At 48.4% G+C, this 22,680-nt stretch overlaps 1 protein-coding gene across 2 annotated transcripts; it reads right to left on the bottom strand.

The window, feature by feature from the left end:
• Positions 1-1,980: 1,980 nt before the first annotated feature.
• LOC108942527 (mothers against decapentaplegic homolog 4-like) lies at positions 1,981-21,683 on the bottom strand. 2 transcript variants are annotated; one of them, XM_018765936.2, is made up of 13 exons: positions 21,495-21,683; positions 17,597-17,837; positions 15,513-15,687; positions 14,341-14,364; positions 12,863-13,069; positions 12,290-12,478; positions 12,091-12,192; positions 11,638-11,688; positions 11,296-11,382; positions 10,450-10,633; positions 9,809-9,977; positions 8,750-8,888; positions 1,981-5,111 (listed from the first exon to the last, which is right to left on the bottom strand). In XM_018765936.2, the coding sequence occupies exons 2-13, from the start codon at positions 17,831-17,833 to the stop codon at positions 4,900-4,902; spliced, it is 1,776 nt and encodes a 591-aa protein (XP_018621452.2). In that variant the 5' UTR covers positions 17,834-17,837; positions 21,495-21,683; the 3' UTR covers positions 1,981-4,899. The 2 variants fall into 2 exon arrangements, with proteins under 2 accessions (XP_018621452.2, XP_029104357.1); XM_029248524.1 differs by lacking the exon at positions 11,296-11,382.
• Between the last annotated feature and the right edge of the window lie 997 nt (positions 21,684-22,680).

Below are 22,680 nucleotides of genomic sequence, written 5' to 3'. Positions count from 1 at the left end.
ATCACCGTAACCACGCCCAGCGTGCGGCAGAGACTCTCTGACGAGTGCGACCGCGTGCTCCCTCGGAAGTGCCCATATAAAACAGCGCTCGGGCCCTATAAGGACAGGGAGTCGCGCGCCGCACTGATGGTAATTCGTCCGTATTCCTCACTGAGGAGTCCGACGCGGGGGGGCCATTGGCCGGAGCCACGCCCTGCCCCCCCACCGCACCGACGCGCAACGAGACTTCCGGTTCTCTAGCAACGGGTCCGAAAACAGATTTTTTTTGCTTACATTCCTCGTTTAAGCAAATACTACACTGATGATTTATCAATTACCATTTATTACCATATTTATTGCGTCTATCTGATTCAGCCAATTAGACCGCCACACAATTAGAATACAAATAAAATACACCCTTCTTCGTATCTGGGCAGCTATAATTTGTAATGTTACTTACTGTATTACAATGATTAATTATTACATGTAACCTCAAGCTACAATTATTGCTTATAATTAATACTGCTATGTATGAACAGAACCATTATATTGTAGATCTTATATAGTTCATTTTAAAATAATAATAAAAATCTTTATTAATTCTCGATTTAATTCTCATGTAAATCTATGTTGACGCCATTCATTTGTGTATATAATTTTCATTAATCTCGACGCAAACGATATACCACTGTTTACCCAATTGTGCAGCACGGGGTCCATGATATTGGTGCATTTAGGGGCCAGAATCATGATTCTGATCTTCACACGATCTTTCGTTTGCTTCGGAACGGACCCTCTATGCAGCGATGCGTAAAAACAACAGGGCTGATCCGTGGGCGGTGTCCTCAGCGGAGGCGGCAAACGTCGTGCTGTTAAAACGAGCACAACACTTTTGGGGCAAAATGTCTGCTTTAGCCACGGAGCAGAAAATCGAGGCTCAGCCTCCATTTAACTGGCGCGGCTGTTCACACGTGTTCAGCGTCCCGGGTGGCGATTGCGCGCGTCGCCAGTGTTAAAGAGAAATGCTGCCCTCTTGCGGCCAGACTCACAAATAGCACATCGCCTGTCAGTCTATGACCGCGATCTATTTGTGACGTCAGACTATGACATCAATCTATTTATGACATCAGTCTATTTGTCCTCAGCTACTTAGTGTCACATAAATGTAAAATTTTACAATTGTTTACCCATGTCTACAGCACGGCATTCTCACTGGAGTATTCCGAGTAGGTACTTTGCGCATAAGAGACACAGCAGGGCTGGGATTTGAAACCATAACCTTTGCTCTGCAAGGCCACAGCCTGAACGTTTCACATCCATCAGCCCATCCATCGGCTTTCTTTGCGGCCTATAACGTGTGACTGAAAACATTAAACAAGTGCACGAAACACGCAGCAGTATCCCAATAACAACTTTACCATCAATATTAAGATGCCTGCAAATGCATTTAGTCACTTTGGTGTGTAATTTGGGTGTCAATTTTACATGTTAAGTTAAAAACAGCATTTTAATATAAGTAATAAAATCGTCAGCAAATAATGACACCAACCAACCTGAATATATTGACCTAATTAAGAAAAAAAAAGACTAAAGTCTGTATTCACTTTTATTTAGGAGGAATCAGCTTATTTTACCCTCTAAAATGCAGGGTGAACAGTAACCAGTACTGGGGTAATTAAGACAAAACATAACCCAGTTTACTGGGTTATAGGGGTGACTTAGAAGTTGGTGGTTTATAGTCTTAACCAATCCACTGAACGCATAAAAAATGAATATATGTCTACTAGAGTGATTTACATGACTCAGGAAATTACCAGGCACATAATGGTAAAACATGTAATTATACTTGAACGAAGCCATGCAGGGTGAGTTGAAACAACCGAGCAAGTGTCCTGGCCAGTTTTACTCCAGTACTGAATTAGTTTTTACTTCACATGAACTTTTCACGAAAATAACTGTCTAGTGATGTTAACTTGTCATTTTTTTTTAATTTTCGTTTTGCTCTCAGGTGTTGTCTCATAGTGGTATTTGTACATCGTCGATGACGTATAAAAGGCAGAACCCAGCCGGTATGGACATTACAGGGTTCACATTCATTCATGTCAATACCACACAGCACAACATTTATTCTTCAACATAACACAGAAGAGCACTGGATGCAGCATGAACAGCTTTCAAGCACTTGACCCCAGACACACACTTCCATTACTGGTCATGATAAACAGATGATGGCTTTACCGTAGTATAGCGATGACCTTTACAGTGCACTGTACTCTATAGGGATTGAGCATTATATTCAGTGTTCTCCTGGTCATCATCCATGCACGCTCTTTCAGCCTGGTTCCAGTGCGTATCCCACGGGTCTATAAGGCAGAGATTCTTCTAGAAAAACATCACCATCACCATAGTACCGCAGTATCAAGCATCTTTACTCTTCTCCTACTACAGCAGTACTGCATTTTAACACATCCTCATCGTACTGTTACACTGCTTTTTACTGAGCACATGGGCAGCAGGTGGGGGAACAGCCTCATTCCCTTTGTATTCATCCACACAGGTATGATCCGTCACCCAGTGCGGGTGTAAGAACTCGATCTGATCACGGTGTCATCCCTCTAATATTTTCGAAGAGCTCCTTACAGACAATGGCTGAAATAAAATATTTGAATGTAACGGCAGAGCGAAAAAACTACAGTTCATTTTTACCAGCCTGCTTCCAGCGACGAGAGTGAAAGACCTGGTTCATTGTCAGCGTGTATCGCCATGTTTGTCTTATTTACTACGGTCTTACCCCAGACCAAAATTAAATATCTCGTTGACGATAAGGCAAGATAAACCCCAGTACTGAGTGTTAGGTGGCATGGTGGCACAGCGGGTACAGCCGATCTCTTGAAGCACCTGCACTGTGTCATTGGGTGTTGGTCTGTTCTTCTCATGTTCATGTGCTTCCTTCCACAGTCCAAAGACAGGTGAACCGGTGACTGAACTGTCGGTTTTCTTGTAACGGACTAGTGTCCCATCTGGGATGCCCCCTGCCTGGCCCAGATCCCTGTGCTTCCAGGATAGACTCTGGACCACTGTGACCCTCACTTTAGAGGCGTACGCTTCTTTACACACCTGTTGCCCGCCTTCATGATTCCCACCAATGGCTGTCGATCTATATTCACTATGGTCCACCTCCAGTTCCCACCACTGCTTTCCACCTGTTTGCATGAGCATTTTTGCGGGAATTAGAAGCCAACGTGACATCTCTAAAAGGATTAACACAGGGGGAAGACAAGGGTGGGGAAATTTTACCATGAAGCTTTCGTGATGGAGTTAACATTAGCGAGAGCCTTTCCCACTCGCGCCTAGTTTTACGTAGGAAAATCATCTGATCACTGACTGATTAATCTTCTGTATCCAAAGCCAACCCATATGACTCACGTGACTCCTATAACCTCTTCCTTCTGGGGCACTGGTTCGTGCTGACACTCGCGCTGGCAGTGGGTAAGGAATAAAGAACATTTAAAGCTTGGTAAGGAGTTTTTGGTCACCAGACATATTGGAATCAGAGAACCAAGTGATATTTTTTAATAGCTACGTGGAAAAGGCACAAAAATGCGTGACTGAAACGAGGAAATAACCCTTTGGCCGGTCGTCCACAGCCTCTATCCCTCGGTGCGAGGACAGGGAGCTCGCACCTTCCGGCACTCCTGCACCTCCAGCCTCCTCCTCCTCCAGGGGAACCCTGGTGCAGCGCTTCTACACGAAGAAGTGAAGGAAAGAACCGAAGAACTGAGATTAACTGCGTGGAGCAGGACTAGGAGGTTTCCGGACGGGCCGAACGGGGAGGAACACCGAGGACGGGACAGAGTCGGGATGCTCAGGTTCTGGCTGACACAGTGGCGACTCTTGACCGTTTGAGGTACCGCGGTTTGGTGGGAGAAATTATTTGGCAGCGGCACGGCGCACAGCGCGCCACTGCAGGTCACTGACATCAGCCCGGAGTTTTGGTAGGAACTCAGTTTTTGGTAGGAGAGACAAACGCATGAGGGCTACGCCCGCCCTCCCCTTGCACATTCAGGTGTGGGGCAAGACACGCGTGCACACGACACGTGTGGGGGAACGCGCAAATAGAACAGGTATCAATGTGTGGCTCATGTTTGCTCTTGTCCCTGGTCGCACTGGGCCAGCATTATCACAGGGTTCGGTTCCGGTTTCTCCACAAAGCCATGTATAGCTCACTCCTCCTGTCCTGAGAATGACTATGTGCGGAAACGAGGAGGAGCGGCGGACGCTGTGATCTGCGGCTCGTGACGGACTAAATTGTTTTATCACAGTGCGCTGACGCAGCGGCGAAGCAGGTAGCTCACGCGTCTTATGTCTCGCATCTGGATGTGGGTTTGAATCCAGCTCAGACACAGTTCACTTGTTTTCCTCATGTTCTCCTCTGGATGCTCTGGTTTCCTCCCACAGTCCAAAGACATGAACATAAATAGATGGTTCTAAATTACCTGTACTAAATTGCCTGGGCTGATGCCCCACCTAGAGGGTACCCTGCCTCTTGCCCTATGCTTCCATGATAGGCTCCAGACTACCAGAACCCTGCATACCGATAATGAATTTATGAATGAATGAATGAATGTTGACACAGTTTGGTCCTTAATTTCTGGTTTGGTTCCCTGATTAATTTTAAATGTTAAATGTCTGTCCCTGGCAGGGAGGGGGCAGTCAATGTGTGAGCGAGCACATGGCTCTGTTCGAATATTGACCCGTGGTATGGGCACATGTAGGTGCTGACGTTATTCTGGTAGGGTGCGACTGTCGCGTGGGGGCTGAGCAGAGTGGAATGTAGCCTTGCAGTGACAGGGCACGGGGACGAGGAGGCGCTAGAGAGCACGCCTACGACACACAGCTGGCCCCAACTGCTGTCCAGCTTCAGTTGGTGGGGCTGGCGTCCCCCAGGGGCATGGTGTGCAGCACCTGGTCCAGCAACTGCAGCGCCCGGTGCAGGTGCACCTCCACCCAGCAAGGCGTGTGCTTGATGCTCCGCCGAGGGTAGTCTGGCCCCCAGCCCTTGACGAAACTGAGCCGCAGGATGCAGAGCCGCCGCAGGTCATCCACCCCGATCCCCGCCGCCACTGACAGACCTGGGTGACAAAAGGCCACGTCAGACTGGTAAAAGACAGTGAGAAAAGGAATGGAGCTGAAACCACGGCCCAGAAATAGAGGACGTCCTCAATGTACGTCAGACAGTCGCTCATTGATTCAGCAGACTTTCATTTTATGGATTTCAACCTTTACGGACTGTCGCAAAAGTATTTTTAAAAAAATGAACAGAAAAATCATAAATATTGAAAAAAAACTTGTTTTTAAGCGTAAGGCAAAATAAAAATATTTAAGTAATTTTTAGCGTTTTTTTTAAAGAAAACGTCCACAATATTGCACGGACGTTCGTTGCTTAACACCTGGGATACGTTCTGAGAAGCGTGTCGTTAGGCGATTTCGTTGTTGCGCGAACATCGTAGAGTGTACTTACAGTATGCGAACCGAGACGGTATAGCCTCAGCGCAAGAGACGTGGTAAACACAAGATTTACGACGCTGCCGCTGGCGTAACACAGCGTACTGTTTTACAGTAAACTTTTTTAGAAGTAGAAAGAGTACACTCTAAATTAACGATAAAAAGTACAGCATAATAAATACAAGGGGGCGCGGGGGCACGGGGGCACGGCGGCGCAGTGGGTTGGACTGGGTCCTGCTCTCTGGTGGGTCTAGGGTTCGAGTCCCACTTGAGGTGCCTTGCGGCGGACCGGCGTCCCGTCCTGGGTGTGTCCCCTCCCCCTCTGGCCTTACGTGATGCCAGGTAGGCTCCGGTTCCCCGCGACCCCGTATGGGACAAGCGGTTCAGGAGGTGTGTGTGTATAATAAATACATAAACCAGTAACATAGGTGTTCATTATCAAGTATTATGTACTGTACATAATTGTATGTTGTAGCACACCGAGGCTGCCCGGGGAGGGGGCGGAGACGGGGGCAAAGCAGCCACAGCTGGGGCTAATTATGCTCCTTAGTTCTTCCCCGGTGCCCAGCAGTAGAGAGAAGAGACCGAGAAGGAGAACGAGACAGAGACAAACCCGAGCTCGAACCCGATCCCAGGATGACGCCCACGTCCCGACCGACCCGACTCTCCCAGCCCCCCGACCCGCACGAGACCTCATCCTACCTGTTCCCTGGTCCCCCTTTTCCATCCCCTTCCTTCTCCCCGCTCTAAGGGCAAATAAAAGCTTTCATCAACGGGCAACTGCACCTCTCGTCTCCTGCCTCGTCTCTTACACATGTGCTATACTTTTATATGACTGGCGGCGCAGTAGGTTTGTTTACAGCAGCACCACCACGAACACGTAACGTTACGACGTCGCTAGTCCATAACTTTTCATTCCATTATAATATTATGGGACCACAGTCGTATATGCGATCAGTCAAGCGAAACATCATTAAGCGGTCCATGACTATAAAATAATGTTTTAAACTATTTTGATATTATTTGGGGGTGCGGTGGCGCAGGGGGTTGGGCCGCAGTCCTGCTGTCCGGTGGGTCTGGGGTTCGAGTCCCGCTTGGGGTACCTTGTGACGGACTGGCGTCCCGTCCTGGGTGTGTCCCCTCCCCCTCCGGCCTTACGCCCTGTGTTGCCGGGTAGGCTCCGGTTCCCCGTGACCCCGTCTGGGACAAGCGGTTCTGAAAATGTGTGTGTGTGTGTACTCTGTCGATTTTCCAGAGTTTGGCCATATCCAGACACCTGCTTCCCTGTATAGTCCGGAAAATTGAAGATGGACTGACAGCATGTGACTTACAATGACCTGGACTTAGAACGGCCGTACCATCAATCTTATAACATCATTTCTGACTACAGATGTTGGTCGCATAAGAGCAGCTGTCCTCAGATATACGACAACATCTGTAGTCTGCAAGGGGTCGTATTTCTTATTTGTCCATCCGGTGGGACGATGTGCTCATTTCCCCTGCTTTGCTGGTTGGAATAATGTGAGGGAAAACCGTTTTACCATCACAAAGTGCCTGGAGATCACAGAGTCCGCATACAGAAGCGGAGATGCTGGTTCGGCGCGGTGACAGCACTGCTTTTCATTATACACCTCAAAGCTCAATGATGTCATAACCAAGACACTTTTCGTCCGTTTGATCAATACGTGGGATCAAAACGGGTCTGAGAACACAGCACAGCAGTCTTTATATCCCTCATCAATGCCAACTGTCCAAGGTGAGTCTCAGTAAGCTGTGGTTCTATATCTTTTGCCTTTCTTTACCACACTTGCTTTTAGTTTACCCCTTAATATGTGGCAGGGTAAATAAGTTCTACGGCTGGCTGCTGTACAATACTGTGGTACTGCGAAAAAACATTTCAGTTATTTCCATTTGCTCATGTAACTGGAACTTTTCTCCAAAGCAACGTACAGCATTAAGCTATTTACAACTATTTACCCATTTATACAGCTGGATAATTTTACTGGAGCAATTTAGGATAAGTACCTTGCTCAAGGGTAGGAGAGATTTGAACCAGGAACCTTGGGATCCAAAGGCACCAGGCACCAGGCCCCATTACACACACACACACACACACACACACACACACACTGCTTGTCCCATACAGGGTCACGGGGAGCCGGAGCCTGAGCCTAACCCGGAGACACAGAGCGTGAGGGGGAGGGGACACACCCAGGATGGGACACCACTCCATCGCAAGGCACCCCAAGTGGGACTCGAACCCCAGACCCACCAGAGAGCAGGACCCAGTCCAACCCACTGCACCACCTTGCCCCCAGGCCCCAATTCATTTTATTTTAATTATTTTATTTTCATGTATATATATATATATATGTATAGATAAAATATATTATATATAAATAAATTATACAGTGTTGATATTATTAAGGAAGAGGGGTGCGGTGGCGCAGTGGGTTGGACCACAGTCCTGCTCTCTAGTGGGTCTGGGGTTCGAGTCCCGCTTGGGGTGCCTTGCGACGGACTGGCGTCCCGTCCTGGGTGTGTCCCCTCCCCCTCCGGCCTTACGCCCTGTGTTGCCGGGTAGGCTCCGGTTCCCCGTGACCCTGTATGGGACAAGCGGTTCTGAAAATGTGTGTGTGTGTGATATTATTAAATTTGATGAATATTATTATAATAACATGACTTATTAAATTATACCAGATTCTTTTTACCAAATCAGCACACACACACATTTTCTGAACCGCTTGTCCCATACGGGGTCATGGGGAACCGGAGCCCAACCCGGCAACTCAGGGTGTAAGGCCAGAGGGGGAGGGGACACACCCAGGACGGGACGCCAGTCCATCGCAAGGCACCCCAAGCAGGACTCGAACCCCAGACCCACCGGAGAGCAGGACTGTGGTCCAACCCACTGCGCCACCGCACCCCCCTCCAAATCAGCACATTTTTAACAAAATAATTCAGGTCTAAGAATTTAACCGATATAGTCTGCAAAATTGGTGACCAAAAAAATTTTAACTGTTCGTTGACGCTGATGACGACATGCTGCTGAAACGCGCCCGCCTCGTTACAAGAACTATAACTATTTACTATATAGTTCTCCCATCTTTGCTTTAGTTTTCACTGTCATTCGTAGTGGACACCCCCATTTCCCGGGGATGAAGAAGGAGAGCAGAGGTTGAGGGGGAAGATGTCATGGGACCCAGAGAGCGACGACTGGAGATGCACGGCCACAGGCCTTGCTGTAGGAGACGGTCCTACTCACTGAGCGCCGGGGCGATGCCTCCCACGCTGCCCGGCCCAGGGATGTTCCCCGCCACGGCCGCCGCCTGAGCCGCCGCCGCTGCCTGCGCCGTAGCTGCCTGCTGCTGCATCTGCCTGTGACACTGGCGTAGGTCAAACACCTGCACGGGGTGGACGACCACGGGGTTAGGTTGACACGACCGCACTGTAGGACTGTCCTTATTCCTTCACTTCTACCATTCTTTACTCTTTATTACACTATTGTGATTCATTTTATTTATTCTTCATCATATTGCTTGCTACATGCACCCATCTCTGTCTTTTATTGTTTTAGTCCACTATATATTACAGGTACCCCTTTTCCTTTACTTGGGTACATACTGTACTGTATGTCTGCTGTGGAAGATTCCAGAAGGAAGCACCACTGTGGCTGGTAAATTCCATTTGCCGGAACTGGCTGTAAAAGACGACTGGATGGTCACTGTTTCTCATAAGGGGTCAAGGGGCTATGAAAGATGGTGAGGAGATGCAGTGTAGCTGTGTGGTGGGGTAACGTGGTGAAACTCTCCAGAATGGCATCAAACCACTTTTTCAACGCTTATTGTGCCTCAATATTGAAAATGCCACAGAACCTGGAACGCCGGAAAAGATCAGGCCCTATAGCGGCCAGCGGCGTGGGGTGTGGAACTTCAGGATGGAGGGGATGTTCTTTCGCTGATGGGACGATGACCCCCCTCATCATATTCTGGGCATTCTATTCTATCAATTTACTGCCTTTTAACCCTCTCTCCTCTGCCCACATACAAAGTTCCACCCCGGTGTCAACTCACGAGCACATGAGGGCTAGTCAAATCCCTTCTCCTCACTTTCCCATCCAATAACATGACTCTCTAAGCCTTTCAATGAATCATTGACCTCTTCAGGTCAAAGTCAAATGATCTAAGCGAACACAGACAGCAACTTGTCCAGCTCTGTTAACGTCCAGCTCAGTAACACACTGCGTGTTACTGTTATTGACGCCTCCTCCCCCTCATGTGCCATGTTCTACAGCACCCTCCTGCCCCTTCCATCTCTCCCTGACCTTGATGTAGGCTCCGGGGTAGATCTTGTGGACAGCGTCCCCAGGAGCGCGTCCTGCCTCTCGGTCCAGGTAGTAGCTCTGCACGAAGACGGCGTGATCACTCAGGCAGCGCATCCATACGTCCCCTTCTCCGCGACACTCCAGCTGCACTCCCTTCCCAATGTGCAACCTGTTGGGGGGGGCACAAGGGTAGAGAAGCAACATGTGACTTAAGACCACCAGGACTGACCGTAAACCCACCTAGAGACACCGAGACAAACACAAAGGCAGTAAGGCACACGTATAGGTACAGGTACATGTATTGGCATAGTGTGTGAATGACAACGAGAGTGTGTTCCGCTGATGTATGGATGAGTGACCCATTGTAAGTAGTGTATCTAGCAGTGTAAGTCACGGTGGTGAATAAGGTGTTTGGGCTGATAACACTACACAGAGTTCATTGGAAGTCGCTTTGGAGAAAAGCGTCTGCCAAATAAATAAATGTAAATTTATACACCCGTACGCACAGAAACACAGCACAGACGCACACAGACGTACACACACAGCCTTCAGCACACCTGTGACACACCAGCAGATACATTGTTTGACACCTCGCTACCCAGAGCACAGCAGCACGCGGCGGCCGGCACCCCCCCGCACACCTGGCCCTCTCACTGGCGTCTGTGCGGTGCACGTTGCTAAGCTGGCCCAGGCAGAAGCGGTCACCACCAGAGGGGTCCACATATCCATCCACCGTCACAATCGGACAGCTGGCAGGCACCTTGAACATCTCCCCCACCTGCACGTCCATCTCGAAATAGGAGATGGAGCACCAGAACTCTGGACCTGAGGGGTGCGGAAATGTGAAGTGACGTGGTGTTATCATCATTTATTCCACACATAATTCCATTAAGGGTGTGGCACGGTGGTGCAGCGGGAAACGCCGGTGCTTTACGGCTCCTAGTTAGTGCATTCGGACGCGGGTTCGAATCCAGCTCAGTCTGAGCAGAGTTTGCATGATCCCCCATGGTCGCGTGGCTTTCCACCAGCTGGTTTCCTCACACTGACCAAAGACATGTGCACATGTGCCTGAGGGAACTAGTGACTCTCGACTACCGTGAGTGTGTGTATGTTAAAGCGACACGACAAATGTGCGTGATTGTCCTGAAATGGGCTGGCATCCTGTTGTTGTACTCAATGCTTCCAGGATAGACTTGAGTCCACTGCACCCATACTTTAGGACAAGAGGTTATGAATGAATGAATGACCGTATATGAACACTGATGCAATTGGCAGATGCTGCCGTCCAAAGCAACACACAGTTTAGGCTAAAGAAAACAGAAGGATTAGGTACAAACACATGACGATTGAAGCACAGCTTGTTTATGTGACACGCCATAGTCATATCGCATATATTCCACTATCAACCTACAGAAGTGACATATAAACAGGATTGACACCTACCGACAGGTAGGTAAGAAATAGCAGGTGGTGAAGCACTAACTTACGAAGGTTTGAGGAGCTCGGGAGGGAAATGAGTTCGACAGAGATGAGTTTTGAGACCCTTCTTGAATGCTGGATGGGATTCAGCAGCTCTGAGGGACAGAGGGAGTTCATTACACCACTTTGGGGTTAAGACTGAGAACTGATGGGCTTTAGATTTCGGACCACTTGTGAGAGGGATACGCCAGCAGCCAGGGGTGGAGGAGCACAGCATTCTAGCTGGAGTGTAGGGAAAACACTCAAGAGGTACACATGCAGTGGAACTGTGCTGCGTGCGGTACGAGTGAGCGAAGAAGACGTGTAACGGACTATGAGAGTTTCCACTTGACCACGGTGTTTGCACTGACCTGGATGGCTTGAGACAGCTGGGAAGGAGGAAGAGTTGTGATGCTGGGACCCTGAGTGGACGCAGATAAGTCGAGATTCACACAAGGAAAACACACTTGACCCACAGCAGCAGCGCACGCAGATACAGGTCACATCAGAAAACCAGTCCAACCCTCCAAACAGAAACATCTACATAACTAGATTACATAAATCAAGTAAGATTTCCACCAGGTTAATGGCCAACCTCTTAGCCCCTTTACCTTTTAATTTTAATTTAGATTTTAACAACATTTACATTAATTCATTTATATGACACTTTTCTCCAAAGCAACTTACAGTATTGAGCAACTTACAATTATTTACTCTACTTATACAGCTGGGTTATTTTTCTGGGGCAATATGGTAATTAATGGAGGTCATGGGTACGGTAGAGAGCACCTGATTGGCTGGTGAGCTGTGATTGACATACGTACAGTAATGGGAGGGACGGTGAAGAGGAGGCTGCTGGTGGCCCCGCCCATTTTGATGGGGAGCAACGGGGGTGTAGGAGGCTGTGCTGTTTCCCGTCCAGGTGGCTGAAGGTGTTGAAGGGAACAGATACACAGTGAGGCGGAAGGAAGCACACTCACGCGGGCATGGTACCACCGCAGCAGTCCGTACCGCGGTACTCACCGTGGTAAGCGCTCTGAGTGTGTACTTGTTTGGAGGAGCCGTAACTGTTCGGAGTGGGCACAGGCTGGTGGGGTCCGAGAGTGGGCGTGGAGGGGGGCGGCGTGGGGGCTATCACAGGGCCGTGGAGGGGAGCAACCTGCAGAAGGCCCTCTCTGTGTCCCCCCTGCATGGGCAGCATGGAACTGGAGGCTGAGGAGGTATAACAGAGAGGACAATAGGATGCAGATCAAAGGAGAGCAAAGGGACACATGGTAAAGGACATCCAGCAATTGGGATCATTACTGAAAGGAAAGATGAAAGCACAAGGAGGAGGTGCAGAACAGCAGCGGTGTAAAACACAGTAACTGGTAACAAATAGGTTCCACCCAAGGGGCCCCGGCATGAATCACCATAAGAAAACAGGGATATAGAGCAATATGAAGGATGCAAATGTAAGTAAAAGAAGAAATGATGCAGGGGGGTGGGGATGGGTGAGAGAGAAGGATGATCTTCAGAGGAGCTACCGCAGCAGCCGAAAGATGAACCGCAGCATCCTGGTGCACCAGGTGGGCTCTGGTATTAAGCACCACCTACCTGGGGGGGAAAGGGGCATGCTCGGGTACAGCGACCCTGACGGGGGAGCGTGGGGGGGCTCCGGGGGCAGCTGCAGTGGTGGAAGAGGCTGGCCAAAGTGCTCGGGAGGAGGCAGATGATGGTCAGGCTGGGGGGGCATTCCCGGTGCGGCGTCCGTCTGAACGCAGTCGTGGATGAACTCCTCTTTGATCAACCTGCCGGAGGGGCCTGTTACAGGGAGGTCGGTCGCATCGTCACCGCAGTCTGACGGACGTAGAAATTGAGCACCAGTCCTATGTATTAAAATGTTAGCCCCTCTGGAAATTAATTTCGACACACAATTCCAACTTCCTGCACGTACAAGTCAGAAAGGCAGACAAACATTAACTTAACTAGGAGATACTCAGCATCTGGAAAGACAAATATTAAAATATTTCTTCTCCTTAACCTTTTCAGTTACGGAAAGAGAGGGAATGAGCTCGAAAACAGAAGACCTGTAGGTGTAGACACTGTGAAGGTCATTCATTTTAATTTTTTTTTAAAATAAATTTTCATTCATTTTGCACATTATTCCTGTTAAAATAATAATAAAACGGTAATACAGAGGCAAAATGTATTTCATTGAACAAATTATGTATTATTACTTTCCTCCAGGTGTTCTGGTTTCCTCCCACAATTCGAAGACAAGTAGTTCAGGTGAACTGTTGATGCTAAATTGCCCTTAGTCTGTGAATCGGTGAGTAAGTGTGTGTGTGTGTGTGTGTGTGTGTGTGTGTATTGGGGGAGCTACCCTGCGATGCCCTGACATCCCACCAAGGATGTACTCCCCTCAGCCTTGCGCCCAATACTTCCAGGATAGGCTCTGGATCACCACGACCCAGATCAGGACAAGTGGTCATTAAAATCGGGATAGACAGATATATTAATACGTTACTGCTTCACAAAGTTGGAGAGAAATGAGTCTGCGAGTGCAGCTCCATCTCCGACAGCGTGTCTCACATATGACTTTCTGCCTGTCCTGGTGGAGTCCCACCTGTAACCAGCACACACACACCTGCCATCCGTCTAGGCTGTGTACACAGGTGCAGATGAGTAACAAAAATCATTTTTTTAATTCATTATTATTTATGGTGGGGCGCGGTGGCGCAGTGGGTTGGGCTGCAGTCCTGCTCTCTGGTGGGTCTGGGGTTCGAGTCCCGCTTGGGGTGCCTTGCGACGGACTGGCGTCCCGTCCTGGGTGTGTCCCCTCCCCCTCCGGCCTTACGCCCTGTGTTACCGGGTAGGCTCCGGTTCCCCGTGACCCCGTATGGGACAAGCGGTTCTGAAAATGTGTGTGTGTGTGTGTATTATTTATGGTATGGAGGACCTGGCATAAATAAATAAATAAATAAATAAATAGACTGATTGACTAGTTTATCAAGCAATTAATTAATTGATTCATTTATCATCATTTCTGACATTACCCGCAAGACAAATTCCAAATAAGATGAGAGACCTACCTGTGTTCTGGAGGCTGAGGCCGACTTCAGGGGGAGGGAGGACCACAGCGGAGCACGGGGATATAAACAGTAAAGGTTAGCCGACTCCAGAAAAAATCACCATGAGCCTTTACACCGTGGGGCTTTTAAACACCTCTGCCCAACAGTCTTCAGAAGCCAGGACAGCGAAAGAAGAAAGTGCAAGACATCTGGGCCGGTCTCAACAGGTCTCAACAGGTGGTGCGGTCCACTGTGAACCTACAGCGTAACTTCATACAGCAGAGCACAACCTGTGCACGTGGCACACGGTCCATGACCATAGACTGGGGTGGACCAAACCAGGTCCTCCACACTGGAAATTCTGACACGGGACACACCAGGTGATTTGACCTAAACACTTCGACAAAGCAACCAAATTAATTATTCCAACACAGCAATTAAGTGCTCGGGTTGAGCATAAACCTCAAGGGGCAGAGCTGACCACCCGGGCCACCAAGGCACCGAGAGCATCGTGAGAGCCGGATGGACCCAGGGATCCGTGCACCACCCAGACAGCAAGGCGCTCGGAGACGGCAACATAGAGCCCTGAGATGTGCCAGCATAGTCTAATTATATTTACCAACAACAAAAGACACACATCTCTCTTTCAGTACACAGGCAGGTTGTCATGGCGACAGAGCATCCGCAGTGTATGTGTCTGTCACCAGCGCTGCAGAAACTGTCTGCGGCCAAATACTTACTTTACAGTGAATATACAAGTTGAAAAGACTCTGCTCAATGAATAAACGGAAATGAAAACGAAAGTTCCTTACACTAACTCAGTGTCTGTTGTACATAAGAGGGAAACCGCAATCACTGCATTGCTCTGCACTGTTTCAGAAACTGAAAATTAGAAGTACTTCAGAACATTCCAGAAACATTAACTCTACAAGAAGCATGAAAACAGTGATGATCTCAGCTTTCATACATAACTGGCTGTAGTGATCTGTGTTTTGTCTGTGCCTTTATGCGTGTGTGCGCGCGTAAATAACAGCTGCATACATAACCTAGTCATGCAAGTTTGTAACAGACTGGTGTGTGTGTGTGAAGGTCCTCGGTTCCATGTACGCTGGTGTGTGATGAGGCTTCCGCATCAGCCCTGTGACTGCATCCCGTCGCCTGGCCCTAGATAGCGAGCCGAAGGCCAGACGCACCAATGCCAGGTGAGACGACTCGCTCGTAGTGGTAGGGGTTCACACAGACGCTGTCGCACTTGAGGTCGAAGGCGAACTGGCAGAACTTGACGTGCTTCAGTTCGTTTTTATGCAGGTCGGGCCACCGCCAGAGTCGGGCGTAGATCACGTGGGGAAAGCCTTTCCGGCCGGCCACCTGGGAATGGATGATGTTGGTGAGGGCTTTAGGAAAGCAGAGGTGGTGATTGTAAGGGGTAGGGGGCACATCAGGAGGAAGGATGGAGGGTCTAATCTTATCCTAACCTTAACCGCTAACCCTAATCCCATCCAAACCCTAACCCTAATCCCTAACCCTCACCCCATCCTAACCCTAACCCTAACCCGATCCTAAACCTAACCCTATCCTAACCCTAACCCCTAACCCTAACTCCTAACCCTAACCCATCCTAACCCTAAAGCTAACTCTCTAACCATAAGCGCACTCCCCAAAATATGGATTGAAAGCACCAGCGATCACAAACATGGCATCAAATTCAACTTTGATACAAGCAGAAAGGAGAACAAAAGAAAAAGAATAGATGAGGAAACAGCACAAAACACTCCTAACCATCTAACTCTTACCCCTAACCCTAATGTTCCAAACCTAACCCTAGCTGTCTAACACCATGATTCTGTATTTTCACCAGTTTATGTTGTGATACAGGACACATCCCTGGATACCAACCAGATTTCAGGAGACCAAACACTTTCCGGCAGCTCAAACGTGCTCCTGGGTAAATAACAATACCCTGCGCGCGGAAGTGTGTGTTCAACTTGCAGTGCTGAGTGTGTCCTACTCTGAAACTCATCTCGTTCCAACTTCCGACCGGCGAGGAGCCAGAAACAGCAGCTATCCTGCAGGGCGAGCTAGAAGCGACCCGTTAATCCCGGGATTACGAAGAGGTTCAAAGTCAGCCACGCAAACAGGGAATGGACCACACAGATGAACTTTCTCGTTTTCCCACGCCGGCGTACGCTCATTTACCACCGTCAAGGGTTCAAGCGTACGTACGGAACGAGCCGCAGAACAGATATTATTCGGTGCTTCCAAAAGACTCCCAATCAGTGTACCTTTAAGGTGTAATACTAGTTAAGGACCTGCGTTCATTAATGTGACTCTGATTTACACAGTCGGTGTTACAGCGTTGCAGGTCGGTACATATCGAAAGAGACCACATGCGAAAACAACAACAAAGATGACTAAATTCACATACTGAAAGGCAGGCTTAATGGAGCCCCGCCCCCTTCCTGTCTCTCCGACAACCCACGCTCATTCTCTCTCCCTCTCCTATCTGGGGGATGGAAGGAGAACCGCTCTCTCCCTCTCCTGCCCTTGTGATTCCCCCCACATTCTGCACATTACGTACGCATCCTGAATAAAATCTCTGCGGAGCTCTTCATGTCATGTTTTTCATACTTCTGTGTTACAGCAAGGTAAATACGGTAAATTAAACAACAGCCAGTCACTCACTCAGGTGCGGTGTCACCGAAAAGGTCAAGAGGCCATGGAGTTGAGCTCTGAGGGCAGGGGTCGCTAACCGAACTAACTGAAGCCTGTGTTTCGTCGCGGGCTCGGAAAGGTGCCGCTCTGCGGCAGCATTCGGAGGAACAGTAGGCCTGTGCTTCCACGCGTGTTGCCATCACGCCCGTGAAGAAATGTGGTGCACGGTGTTGGCAGGTGGCGGATGTCAGGGGACGGCTTGATGCATGAACCATCAGGGAAGCAGCGACTCAATGACGCTGTGACGCTGCATCGATAAGATGCTGGCTGTCGGTGAAATGCACTTTTGCCACTCAAAAAGCAAATGTAAGTGTAAATCAGTGTAAATCAGTGTGTGTCAGGGCCGTGTTCTCGGTTTCGGTCCCGGAATGGACCAGGAAGATGGCATAAATGGCAGCGGAGACCGAATGGTGGTATTAATAATCTCGGACCGGATTCGCGAACGACCGGATTTCGGGAGAGGAGCGTATTCCTACTTCAGTCAGCGAGTGTGTAGTGTGATGTGTTGTTCTGTGTCTGCGTTTCAGCCCATCTCGCTCTGCTGGCCTCCGGGTCGCCGGCCCACCTGCAGCCGCCCATCCAGCGTCCTCTGAATGGTGACGCACTTGCTGGGGTGAACCCCGTTGGTGGTGATGGCTGTGATCAGGGAATCCAGCTCATCCTTCTTCTCCTTCAGCTTCTTGACGAGGCTCTCGATGGCCCGCTTGGCAAAGCCCTCGTTCTCGCCACCCTGCCGGTGGCACATCAGGCTGTGGACGATGCTGAGGCACGCGTCATTGCTGCTGGGCGGGTTGACCGACATTCCTCTGCAAAACGAGGTGCGGGGGATTGATGCTCAGCTGGGAAGACACCCACGCACAAACACACACTCACTAAAAAAAGCTATGGGTACAGATTGATATTTTGGTGCTCACATTCTCCAATCAAAAATGTATTGCTTTTTTTTCCCCAATCAAATTGCTATGGAAACCTGGTACCTTAGTGGTTAGGAGCACATGCTTCTAACATAGTCTTTCACCCCAAAAAGGGCCCTGATCCCAGTGTGTGGCTCCAATATGAACATCCAGCAGTACAAACTGGTAAAAAGTGCGTAATATTCCGGAACAAAACAGCCTCTAAGCAATGAAATCACAATTAGAAATACGGAAAATTAACATGCACAGAGTCGAGTTTTACCGTGCATCTTTACACCCAGGACAACACTGTGCACCTCTTTAAACGTGGGATAATGTTTTGCCGTATTTTCTGTGTTATTACTATTATTACACAAAGAAAGAATATGTGGTAAACATTATAGGACTGATCTGATGTGTATTTTGAGATAAAGTGTCAGGGATACATTCAGTCTATCCTCATATGTTCAGTTGCCCTGTAATAAGGGTTACTCTTTTCCAGAACATGCATCGCACAGAATTCTGAATCAGGCACAGGAGACCCTGAGCAGCACATCTGTCTATATCCGGCCAACACACACACACACACACAAACACAAACACACACACGTAGGGCCACTGAGTCATTAAAACCGTGTTTTAGGAAAACAGGAGGAAATACACTGCAAACAGAGGCCAGATTCTACATGACCCATGGAGTTATAGACCCTGGGGCCCCCAATGTGTGTAGGGGGGGTTGGAGGGAATAGTTATGAGTAAACAGGTCTGGAAGAGTCTAGAGTTATGGTGGAAAAGATACGGACAGGTAGGACCAGGACAGGAGAGTCCCACGTGGCAGACTCATTAAAGGACCGATACATGTTCCCGTTCATATGTTCATATGTTATTGCCCCACGATGAGTCAGGCACCACCGGGGGGGGCCATGTTCAGCAATTCAGTTACCATGATGTTCATTATAATCGTTCACTGATGTGGTACTACGGGGGTACAGTGGCGCAGCGGGCTTGGCTGGGTCCTGCTCATTGGTGGGTCTGAGGTTCGAGTCCCGCTTGGGGTGTCTTGTGACGGACTGCCATCCCATCCTGGGTGTGTCCCCTCCCCCTCCGGCTTTGTGCCCTGTGTTGCAGGATTAGGCTCTGGCTTGCCGCGACCCTGCTTGGGACAAGTGGCTTCAGCCAGTGTGTGTGCAATGTGCTACTTGTTATGTGTGAAATGTTCAGTAATGAATAACTCTGATACAACTGTTCCCACAATACTGTTAAAGGGAGAAACACTCTTTACTGCCTTAAGTGGAAAACAGACACCAGTCGAATGAGTGTTCACACACATCACATCATCTGAAACCACTTGCCCCATATGGGGTCGCGGAGAGCCGGAACCTAACCGGGCAACATGGGGCGTAAGGCTGGAGGGGGAGGGGACACACCCAGGACGGGATGCCAGTCCGTCACAGGGCACCCCAAGCAGGACTCGAACCCCAGACCTGCCAGCAAGCAGGACCTGGCCAAGCCGGCTGCGGCACCACGCCCCTGTTGAGTGTTCACTAGTGTAGTAATTATAAGCTAAACATTTATTAATGTAGTATATTTATTGGAAGTAAAACACTCAATTGGGGGGCGCAGTGGGTTGGACTGGGTCCAGCTCTCCAGTGGGTCTGGGGTTCGAGTCCTGCTTGGGGTGCCTTGCGACGGACTGGCGTCCCGTCCTGGGTGTGTCCCTTCCCCCTCCGGCCTTACGCCCTGTGTTACCGGGTTGGCTCCGGTTCCCCGTGACCCTGTATGGGACAAGCGGTTCTGAAAATGTATGTATGTAAAACACTCAATCATTCATCTATACATCCATTATTACTAAATGCTTGTCAAGTTTAGGGTAATAGTGGTCAGGAGCCTATCTTGGAAGTATAAGGTGTGTGTAGGGTGCGAGCCCATCACATGGAATGTTCAGTAATGTAGTAATCATAACTATTCGTTAATATAGTAATTATTTAATATGCTGTGATTAGTGATTTTGTACTATAATTAACCCACCCAGCAGTATAGTAATAATTCTAAACTGTCCAGAAATGTAGTAATTATTTTCTTTTAACTGTATAGTCACAATATCTGCAAACTTTCCAGTGATGTAGCAATTACTGTTATTAAAAAGTCCAGTGCTTAATGCAACTGAATTGTCCAGTGATGCAGTAATAATTAAAACAGTCCATTAGTTATTAATGTATCTGAACCATCCAGTAATCTTGTAATTAAAATGCCCAGTGGTGTAGTATTATTGCAGTAAAAATGCCCAGCAATTGTGATAACTGAACTGCCCAGTGATACTGTAACTATAATGAAACTGAGGAGTAATTGCTGTAATTAAACTGCCCAGGAATGTAGTAATTACAGTAACTGAACTACTCAGTAATTGCTGCAGTTGAACTGTCTAGTGATACAGAAACTGTACAGTAATTGTAATTAAACTGCCCAGTGATGTCATAATTACTGTAGTTGAACTTTCCTGTAATTACTTCAATTAAATTGCCCAGTGATATTTGCATTTATTAATTTAGCTGATGCTTTTCTCCAAAGCAACTTACAGTGCTAAGGTTACAAGTATTTACCCATTCATACAGCTGGATAATATTACTGGAGCAATTAAGGATAAGTACCTTACTCATGGGTACTGCAGCCAAAAGTGGGGATCAAACCTACAACCTCTAGATCCAAAGGCAGTAGCGCTAACCACTACACTACCAACTCTCCCTTATATAGTATAGATATAGTAACTGTAATGAAATTGAGGAGTAATTACTGTAACTGAACTGCCCAGAGATGTAGTAATTACAGTAATTTAACAGTCCAGTAAGTGCTGCAGCTGAACTGTGTGGTGAAACAGTGTATAGTAATTCTACAGTAATTGTAATTAAACTGCCCAGTGATGTCATAACTACTGTAGTTCAACTCTCTGGTAATTACTGTAGTTGAATTGTCCCGTAATTACTTTAATTGCACTGCCCAGTTATACAGTAACTGCAATGAAACTGAGGAGTAATAACTGTAATCAAACTGCCCAGTGATGTCATAAGTACTGTAGTTGAACTGTTCTGTAATTACTTTAATTGAACAGCCCAGTTTAAGTTATACAGTAACTGTAATGAAACTGAGGAATAATTACTGTAATTAAACTGCGCAGGGATGTAGTAATTACAGTCTTTGAACTGTCCAGTAATTGCTGCAGCTGAATTGTTTAGTGATACACAAACTGTACTGTACAGTAATTGTATAGTAATTGTAATTAAACTACCCAGTGTTGTGGTAATTACTGTTGAACTGTCCGGTGAGTGTCGTGTCACTGCGAAGGTCATTTCTCCACCTTTCTGCTCCATTCGCTGAAATCACCTCGACGAGGATGTCGCTCCGAACCGTCACTATTCTGTCGCCGAACCGGTACCGGGCGCTCAGGGACCGAAGCGGGTCTCTCTCTCTCTCTCTCTCTCTCGCTCTCTCTCTCTCTCTCTCTCTCTATTTCAGCTCAGGCACCAACAGCTCAACTAGTGCGGCGGTAAACTGTAAACTGCCGGCGCTACTCACACCACCAGTGCTGGGGAACGAGCATCAGCGGCCTCAGCTCTTGGTCCCTCCGCGCGGCTTGTCTGTCGGTATCTCTCCGTGTCGATGTCAGTCGATAGCAGCGTGTCAGTCCGTCCGCTCGCATCCCGGCGCGCGCCCCACACCGCCCCTCCGGAGCCCTACAATAACAAAGACAGGAGACATCGTGGGCTCGAGCGTCTCGGCGAGCTTCAGCCAATGACGGCCTCCGAGTCACCGGGGAGCAGAGCGAGAGCCAATGAGGACGTGGCTCTGACGGCCGCGTCCGCGCGAGGTCTGTCTGGGGCGCGCTGAGATTGACAGGCCCCGGAGTCTGTTTATTTAAGGTGGCGCCGCGCGCGGGCTTGCCTCCGCCCCCCTCGTCTGTGCCCCGAGCGGGCGCTGTCGGGGCTGTGGCGGGCGGCGAGGGAGGATTTCGCCCGTCCCTCATTCTGCGAGCGCTCGCTCTGTTTGGGAGCACCGCAAGAGTAGCCTGCGAGTTTCACATCGCCGTCACGTGACGCAGGGGATGCTGCTCGCCGGGGCCTCGAGCGTGAGTGTTCATCGCCACAGTTCCACATTCAAACTCGGATGTACTTAAGTTCTACAAACTCGTGATCCCTTCTTATAATTTAGCTGTGACCTGTTGCTCTGACTGTCACTGTGATTTCTTCATCAACTGGAAATAGGCTGTTGAATAAGAACTGTTTTGTTACATTCTTCTCCCTCCCTTCCTCCCTTCCCATGAACAACCTGAGGACTGGATTTTCTCTTCCTCACGCTTTCCCTCACATACACCCTGCCGTCCACAAAAACCTTCAAACAGATCCTTTCGGTACAATTACACCTACTCCTTTTCCCTTCTCAAAACCGCTTTTTCGTGAGTCTTACGTACTGCATAAGACAGATATTGGTAATGAACAAATCACAGCATAACATTTAAAGACAAGCTATTATAAAGCATGTTTGTCTTGTCATTTTCATGCATTAAAAACACTTGGGTTTTCTTATTTAATTTTAGATGATAAACTGGCTTCTAGATCTAAAAATCTAAGAAATAATGATGTCCTTACTACTGAAATTTGCCCAACTGGGTGACTTCAAGGAACAAATTAACCCCTGTTGGCAACAGATGTAAGTACTTTTCTACAACACGCATAGTTACCAACAATAACAAACAACAAACACA

This window comes from Scleropages formosus, chromosome 23 (assembly GCF_900964775.1).
Source record: "Scleropages formosus chromosome 23, fSclFor1.1, whole genome shotgun sequence".
Lineage (NCBI taxonomy): Eukaryota > Metazoa > Chordata > Actinopteri > Osteoglossiformes > Osteoglossidae > Scleropages > Scleropages formosus.
Note: the sequence above shows the minus strand (reverse complement) of the source record. Positions and strands in the feature narration are given on the sequence as shown.

Bases quoted from the DNA above. Each gene is read 5' to 3' on its own strand.
- LOC108942527 (XM_018765936.2), bottom strand. From the start codon at position 17,833: ATGTCGGTCAACCCGCCCAGCAGCAATGACGCGTGCCTCAGCATCGTC. The intron at 14,365-15,512 runs GTGCGTCTGGCC...CTCCCCCTGAAG, and splicing joins AGTCGTCTCACCTGGCATTG to TCGGCCTCAGCCTCCAGAAC. The intron at 11,383-11,637 runs GTCAGTGCAAAC...TCTGTCCCTCAG, and splicing joins AGCTGTCTCAAGCCATCCAG to AGCTGCTGAATCCCATCCAG.